General features: G+C 38.1%; 2 protein-coding genes across 2 annotated transcripts; both read left to right on the top strand.

Moving 5' to 3' along the window:
- LOC114165826 (disease resistance protein RUN1-like) lies at nt 1-2,928 on the top strand. The gene is made up of 3 exons (XM_028050421.2): nt 1-633; nt 710-1,808; nt 1,974-2,928. Exons 1-3 carry the CDS (start codon nt 122-124, stop codon nt 2,049-2,051), a joined length of 1,689 nt encoding a protein of 562 aa, XP_027906222.1. The 5' UTR covers nt 1-121; the 3' UTR covers nt 2,052-2,928.
- Nucleotides 2,072-8,311, top strand: LOC114190547 (uncharacterized). The gene is given in 5 exon segments (XM_085667347.1): nt 2,072-2,135; nt 3,014-3,074; nt 3,229-3,300; nt 4,534-5,828; nt 5,868-8,311. Coding segments are annotated over 2 exon segments (1,806 nt in total). The 5' UTR covers nt 2,072-2,135; nt 3,014-3,074; nt 3,229-3,300; nt 4,534-4,904; the 3' UTR covers nt 6,750-8,311.
- The last annotated feature ends 410 nt before the right edge of the window (nt 8,312-8,721 follow it).

Below are 8,721 nucleotides of genomic sequence, written 5' to 3'. Positions count from 1 at the left end.
TATCCTGAAATTTGTTATAGCAGACTGTTTGATGAGATGATAAGCCCATAAACAACTGTTATTTTAACATCTTTAATTAACGTTATTGCTTTATCTTTGAAGAGTTGAGTTCAATTTCTTCATGGAGTTTGCATCTTCTTCATCATCTTCATCCTTCTTAACATTAGAACCCCATTTCATATACGATGTGTTCATCAACTTTTGGGGAGAAGACATCGGTAGAAGGTTCATTTCTCATCTCCATTATGCCCTTTTACAAGCTCAAGTCAAAACTTTGATTAAAGAGGAGAATCTGCCGGAGGGACCGAAGCGGGAAGAGCACATGCGAGCAATAGGAGGCACTAAGGCTACAATAATTGTTTTCACCAAATCATACGCTGAATCTACCTGCTGTCTTCGTGAACTTGAAAAAATCATTGAATGCCACGAAACTTTTGGCCAAATACTTATGCCTGTGTTTTACGAGATTGACAAGTTGGATGTACGCCATCAGAAGTATGATTTTGGACAAGCGTTGGAAGAAGCTGCACACAAAAGCTATTCAGGAGAACAAGTGGAACATGCGTTGTCCAGGTGGAGTCGTGCACTCACCAAAGCTGCAAGTATCACTTGTTGGGATCTCAGAAATTTCAGGTAAAGAAATGAATCCTTCCTACTTTCTTTCGTTTGAGACCGAATGAATGGTAACACATTATGATTCATCTTGAAGGCATGATGCTGAACTTGTAGAGGGAATTGTTAGCCGCGTTAAGATGATACTGGACTATAAAGACTTGTTTATTACCCAATATCCTGTTGGATTAGAGTCACACGTGGAAAAGGTGATTGCATGTATTGAAAATCATTCCACCAAAGTGTGTATGATAGGGATATGGGGAATGGGAGGATCAGGTAAAACAACCATAGCCAAAGCCATCTACAATCGAATTTATCGTGAATTCATTGGAAAGAGTTTTATTGAGAATATTAGTGATGTTTGGGATCCAAAAAACGAAAGGTATGTTGATTTGCAAGAAAATCTTCTTTCTGATATCCTAAAATCTAAGTTGGAGGTGGAAAGCGTTGGGATGGGAAGAACTATGATCGAGAATGGACTTACTCGAAAAAAGTTATTCATTGTGCTTGATGATGTGAGTGAGTTTGGCCAGTTAGAAAACCTATGCGGGAATCGTGAATGGTTCGGTCAAGGAACTGTGATAATCATTACAACTAGAGATGTTAACTTGCTGAACCAAATAAAAGTTAATTATGTGTATAAAATGGATGTTATGAACGAAAATGATTCCCTTGAGCTTTTAAGTTGGCATGCCTTTAGAGAAGCAAAACCAAGAAAAGAATTGCATGAACATGGAAGAAACGTAACTCCTTATTGTGGAGGACTACCACTAGCTCTTGAGGTCCTTGGTTCCTTTTTATGTGAGAAGACAATGGAGGAGTGGGAAAGTGTATCGTCGAAATTAAAAATAATTCCCATTGATCAAATTGAAGAGAAATTAAAAATAAGTTTTGACGGTTTACATGATACGGAAAAAGATATATTTATTGATGTTTGTTGCTTTTTTATTGGTAAAGAAAGAGGCCATGTCACACGGATATTAAATGACTGTGGACTACATGGTGATATCGGAATAACAGTTCTCATAGAACGTGGCCTCATAAAAGTGGACAGACATAACAAACTTCAAGTGCATCCTTTGTTAAAACACATGGGAAGAGAAATTATTCGTCAAAGATGCCAAAAGGAACCGGATAAATGGAGTCGATTATGGTTTCAAGATGACGTAAAAGACGTACCGAAAGATAATACGGTAAGAATTGACATTCTTTATATGATTTTGAAACTTTTTTTTGAATGTGTTTTCTTTTTTTTATAATCCATGTGTTGTGAACTTGTTAGATTCAACACTAAGTATCAAGAATGAACATATATTTAAGAATTTCTCAATAGTTTATCTTTGCTATAATCATCACAGGCGACGGAAGCTATCCAGGGATTGAACCGGAAAGTGTATTACTTGGAGCCTATGGTTTTAAGTAAAGGAGGTGATTAAGATTCTGACAACTGGATCATATATATACAACTTGTTGGAGATCATGGGTACCTTTCCACTAGTCTAAACTATCTCCCAAGAGAGGTATATAAGCTGAGATCTTTAAACACTAGTGCAGAAAACACATTTTGTAAAAAAGATTTACTATGACATTTTTAAAAACTCTCATTCTCTCATGTTGTTCTAACTTTGGCCCAATGGAAAATATAATATACGTGAATTTTACGTATCAGATATAAATCCCTAGCTGAATTTCAAGGATTGTTGTTTAAATATTTTTGGTTACACTCTTGGCATCTTTATTTACTTTATCATTTTTCTGTTTTAGTCGTTGAATAAGGTTTTTTAGTTAAAATAATGTTTCTTAAACTTTTGGAGAATAATAACAATCAATTAGTTTAGGAGAATCTCAATTAGATTTTTGTTAGTGCAAATATTATAAATGGTTTCGATATAGATTTGGTCTCTATTTTTGTTATTTTTATTCAATTTGGTTCTCATATTCGATTTGTGTTCAATTAGGTTTTCATTTTCGTCAAATTTTGGTCAATTTGTTCTTTTTCACTAATAGTATTTAAATAGTTAACGTTGTTGAACAGTATATGCCATGTGTTAGCTCTTGGTTTTTTTGATTTTTTAAAGAAAATTTAAATTTTTATTTTTTTTATTTTTTAACAAAATTAAATTTTTTAATTTCAAAAAAATTGTTCACATGTCAACTCACAATTGTGTCATGTGTCAATGCTAGTGTCACTTGTGAGGACCTAGAAAATAGTAGTTTAGAATGAGTAAGTGTTTAAAATAATGGAACTCGATGATTTTATTATTAAATATAAATAGAAATCTAATAAACGAGTTTCATTAGTTATAAACGCTTTATCTCTCTAAGAACTGTTTCTAAAATCCTCTCTGCCTTCTCTCTAAGTTTCTGACTCCTATAATCATCTGTTCAACGATCAAAGACCGCTAGGGGGATCCCTGCGGCACGCCCTACGTTTCTGTCCGATCAATTTCTCAAACAGAGTAAGTTGATTTTCTTCTCTTTTCTCTGTTTTTGTCTAAATCTCATTGCATGCGGATCATTGTAGACCGCATGTACCTTCTGAGTTCTCCTTATGTTTTTCCACTGATCAATGGTTCTATTGATGCACTCTGATCATGTTCTTGTTGTTCTTAGGGAGAATTGGGGACTCTGTCGGGTTGTGAGGTGTATTTGGACTCTCTGTGAACTATCTGTATAGTATCTCAAGTAAGGGAAGCTAATATTTATCATGTCTCACAAATCTATTAGAAATGTTATTACATGATTATTCTATAATTGACTGATGTGTTTGATATGTAGACTGGGTTGTGATGTTTGAAAATGATAAATACTTAGGTTTTATCTGATGTTTGAGAATAACTGTATGTTATAGGTGCAATTGGATGCAATTTGTGTGATTATGTTGATAGAATTAATGTGTGATACTCAAATGGTCTCTGTAGAGGTTTTGGGGTTGTATGGATTGGTTGAATAGGTATAATTTTGCTTAAATCAACTTCTGTAGAATTGTGTAGATTTGCTTACTCGTTGGGCAAGCATCCTCGCTGGGCCAATAAGTTGATCTGCATAATTATGCAGAACACTGATCTGCAGAATTATGCAGATTCGCAGACTCGCTGGGCGAATTTTCAAGTTAGGAAATTCTAGTCTTGGACCAGTGGCTGGGCGAGTGCTACTAGTTGGGCGAGCATAGGCCAGTGGCTGGGCGAGTGGTACTAGCTGGGCGAATTTCCAGGGGGAAATTCCATACCTGTACCAGTGGCTGGGCTAGTGCTACTAGCTGGGCGAGCATCAGCCAGTGGCTGGGCGAGTGATACTAGCTGGGCGAGTAAGTACGAAATTGAAACTTGCATTCTTGAGTGATTTGAATGATATTTTTGTAGTTATGGAAGCTTTTTAATTATTATGAATGATGAGTATATGATATGAGATTGTCTATATGATACTCAGTTGAGATTGGTTGATGCTAACCTAAGGAGGATTAGCAATGATTGTGGTAGTGTATGTATTGAGGTAGGGATTGTCTTGGCAGTTATTCTGAAGCTCTAAAAACCATTCAAATTCTCAAGTAGAGAGGAATGAGGTATGTGGTGAGAGGAGCAGGAGGTCCTAGCCTAGGGGTTTTTCCTTGACCATAGGTGTTAACGGACTAACCTTGTATGTGGTAGAGTTTTACTCTGTATCTGTCGCTCTGCAGAGCATGAGATGCCACTACAAGTGCACAACTGCCTGGATCCAACTTCAATGCATGAATCCGGATTAAGTGGGTCTTAGATTATTAATTTGTGTGAAACTAATTAATGATTTGTGCTTTTGTATGTTATTAACTATAAAATTGATTTAAGTTCTCTTTTTAAATCGTTAGCTTACCCTTCTTTTGTCTCTTTTCTTTTTGGTGTCTGTTATTTCTTGCCATGGTCACCTGATTAGTGTGAGCAGTTGAAGAGCTTGCAGCTAGCCCCGTGCAGGGAAGAGGAAGAAATGCAGCACAATAGAGTTCTATAGAAATTCTAGTGTTTTTAGTTTAGACTTGTGTTTTCTCTTTTGAAAACTCTAGTGCAAGTTGTGTATATAAATTGTATAGCAGTTTATCTAGTTTTTGTGGGATGACTGTAACATACTATTTATATTTTAGGTTCTATGCTTTGAACTATCAGATATGCAATGTTTTGTTTGATGGTTTAGACTGTTAAATGGGATGTTACATTTTTGGTATCAGAGTTGTAGTTCCTTTAGGATCTGTAGGTTGGGTATGCTTAGCTTCCTCTAGGCATTTTTTTTAGATATAGTAGTGTTTGCAAGTTAAGCTGATGGTTGTTCTTTATGTAAACAAAAAAGTTATGGCAAATAGGCCACCTCCAGCCCCACCAACTTCGGATTTGCCCGATCTTGTGCGGGCAATAGAAGCTATGGTAGCAGCTATGCAACAACAACATGCCTCAATGGTGGAGTAACACAATCTGTCCTTGTAGCAAATGGAAACTGCTCGGGTAGCCGCAGAGGCAACTCAGCAAAGACATCTTGATGCTCTCTCCCAACTTGAAGCAAACAGAACGTCAGCTGGCCCTTCACAATTCCCACCTCATCAGATCAGAGAATGGAGTTTGGAGGATTTTCTGCAACACCATCCCACCAAGTTTAATGGAAAAGTCAGTCCTGACGAAGTTGATCAATGGATGAAGGATATGGAAAGGGTGTTTGAAGCTAAGAGATGCCCTGCAGAAAACAGGTTGGCTTATACTGTTTATATGCTCACCGGTGAAGCCGAGCACTGGTGGGCGAGTATGAAGATGATGTTGGAAGAGAAAAGAGAGGAAGTGTCTTGGGATGTGTTTAAAAAGTGTTTCCTGACAGAATATTTCCCAGATAGTATCTGGTATGCTAAGAAAGTTGAATTTCTCCAATTGGTACAGGGAAACATGTCTGTGGCAGAATATACAAAAAAAATTAAACATTTGGGACGTTTCCATACCATAGCTGTTGACGAAGAATGGAGATGCCGGAAGTTTGAAAATGGCCTTAGAGGTGACATTAAGTTAATGGTGGTACCTCTATCTATTAAGGATTTCCCTACCTTAGTAGAGAAAGCAAGAGTTATGGAGAAGCTCAAAGCAGAAGTAGAAGTCCAACAAAGACAAGAACCACATAGAGTAGGAGGACCATCTGGGTTCAGAGTTAGACTTGAGGAAAGGATAAAACCTTACTCTAGACCTCAACCTCAGGGGTTTAGAGGGGCTTCCTCTCAGCAATAGTTTCAACAAGGTCGAGTGCAGTGTTTTGCATGTGGCGGACCTCATTTAAAGAGTAACTGTCCAAGGCTGGGAAAAGGTGGAAAATGCCATTCATGTGGAGTAGAGGGACACTTTGCCAGAGATTGCCCTTCCGCTAGAAGGGTAGTGAGTCAATCCCAACAGCCCGCACAACAGAGGAATAGAGGTGGCAGACCCCAAGCTGTAGGGAGGGTTTATGCAATGTCTGGAACAGAAGCATCTGCTTCAGGTAATCTTATTATCGATAGTTGTTTGATAGCTGGTAAAAGCTTGAGTGTTCTATTTGACTCGGGAGCAACACATTCTTTTGTGTCTGAGGGTTGTGTTAAAGAGTTATGTCTGCCTGTGAAAGAGTTACAATATGATCTTATAGTGTCAACTCCAGCTTCAGGTTTAGTAAAGACGTCAATGTTGTGTGCCAGATGCCCAGTGAATGTAGAGGGGCGTCAATTTAGAGTCAATCTCATTTGTTTGCTGCTACAGAGTTTGGATGTGATCTTAGGGATGGATTGGTTGGCTGCCAATCACATTCTTATTGATTGCAGTAAGAAAACCCTATTGTTTCCTAACTCTGAAGAGTCAGAGTTGTTGTCTTCTCAGCAGGTGTTAAAGGAAATCAGAGAGGGTTCTCGATGCTTTGTTATCTTGACTCATGTAAATGTTGAGAAAGATGATAAAAGCATTGGCATCTCTGTGGTGAGAGAGTTTGAGGATGTATTTCCTGATGAAGTGCCAGGACTACCTCCTCAAAGGGAAGTGGAGTTCTCGATTGATCTAGTGCCTGGAGCAGGACCAGTATCAATAGCTCCATACAGAATGGCTCCAGCTGAGTTGGTAGAGTTGAAGAAACAAATAGAGGAATTATTAGAAAAGCAATTTATCTGACCTAGTGTGTCGCCTTGGGGAGCACCGGTGTTGCTTGTAAAGAAGAAGGATGGAAGCTCCAGATTATGTGTAGACTACAAACAACTAAACAAGTTGACCATCAAGAATAAATACCCTCTGCCCAGGATTGATGACCTTATGGATCAATTGAACGGAGCTGTGGTGTTTTCAAAAATTGATTTGCGGTCAGGATATCATCAGATTCTGGTCAAGGCTGAGGATGTACAGAAGACAGCCTTTAGGTCTAGATATGGGCATTATGAGTACGTAGTTATGCCTTTTGGTGTGACTAATGCTCCTGCCTTATTCATGGACTATATGAACAGAATTTTCAGACCTTTTCTCGATAAGTTTGTCGTTGTTTTTATAGACGACATCCTTATCTACTCCAAAACTCATGAAGATCATGTTCAACACTTAAGAACAGTACTTGGGATTTTGAGGGAGGAAAAGTTGTATGCTAAACTATCAAAGTGTGAGTTTTTGATGCGAGAGGTTCAGTTTTTGGGCCATGTGATATCTTCTCTAGGAATATCAGTGGACCCAGCTAAAGTGGATGTCGTGGTACAGTGGGAACGACCAAAGTCGGTAACATAAATTAGAAGTTTTGTGCGATTAGCTGGTTACTATCGAAGATTCATTGAGGGATTTTCTAAAATAGTAGCACCTCTAACACACCTTACTCGCAAGGATCAGCCTTTTGCTTGGACGGATAAATGTGAGGAAAGTTTTCAAGAACTTAAGAAAAGGTTGACCAGTCCTCTATGTTGGTATCAAGATGGAGAGGCAGTTTTGGTGGGACCTGAGTTACTACAGCAGACCACAGAAAAAGTAAAATTAATTCAAGAAAGGATGAAGGCTTCACAAAGTAGGCAAAAGTCTTATGCCGACCAAAGGAGGAGACCGTTAGAGTTTTCAACAGGGGATCATGTTTTCCTGAAGGTGACCCCAACCACTGGAGTAGGGAGAACGATTCGTTCAAGGAAACTCTCTCCTAAGTATATTGGTCCTTATCAGATTCTAAATCGAGTGGGGCCAGTAGCTTATGAGATTGCAATGCCCCCTTAGTTGGCTAATTTACATCTGGTATTCCATGTATCTCAATTGAGGAAGTATGTACCTGATGGTTCACATGTTCTAGAGGTGGATGATGTACAAGTTAAAGAAGACCTTTCAGTGGAACTGCAACCAATTGGCTTAGATGGCCGTCAGACGAAACATCACAGAGGAAAGACCATCAACTTAGTCAAGGTTGTCTGGGATAGTAGGACAGGTGATTCCACTTGGGAGTTGGAGGAGGATATGATGAAGTCATATCCTTATCTATTTCCTAGTAAGTCTAATTTTCGAGGTCAAAAATTTTGTTGTTGGGGAGAATGTGAGGACCTAGAAAAATAGTAGTTTAGAATGAGTAAGTGTCTAAAATAATGGAAATTAATTATTTTATTATTAAAAATCTTAAATATAAATAGAAATCTAATAAACAAGTTTCATTAGTTATAAACACTTTATCTCTCTAAGAACTGTTTCTAAAATCCTCTCTGCCTTCTCTCTAAGTTTCGGACTCCTGTAATCATCTGTTCAACGATCAGAGACCGCTAGGGGGATCCCTGCGACACACCCTACGTTTCTGTCCGATCAATTTCTCAAACAGAGTAAGTTGATTTTCTGCTCTTTTCTCTGTTTTTGTCTAAATCTCATTGCATGCGGATCATTTTAGACCGCATGTACCTTCTGAGTTCTCCTTATGTTTTTCCACTGATCAGTGGTTCTATTGATGCACTCTGATCATGTTCTTGTTGTTCTTAGGGAGAATTGGGGACTTTGTCAGGTTGTGAGGTGTATTTGGACTCTCTGTGAACTATTTGTATAGTATCTCAAGTAAGGGAAACTAATATTTATCATGTCTCACAAATCTATTAGAAATGTTATTACATGATTATTCTATAATTGACTGATGTGTTTGATATGT

This window comes from Vigna unguiculata, chromosome 10 (assembly GCF_037176805.1).
Source record: "Vigna unguiculata cultivar grain cowpea cultivar isolate G323 ecotype 2 chromosome 10, ASM3717680v1, whole genome shotgun sequence".
Classification (NCBI taxonomy): Eukaryota; Viridiplantae; Streptophyta; class Magnoliopsida; order Fabales; family Fabaceae; genus Vigna; species Vigna unguiculata.
The sequence above is the reverse complement of the archived record's forward strand: the minus strand, read 5'-3'. Positions and strand labels throughout refer to the sequence as shown.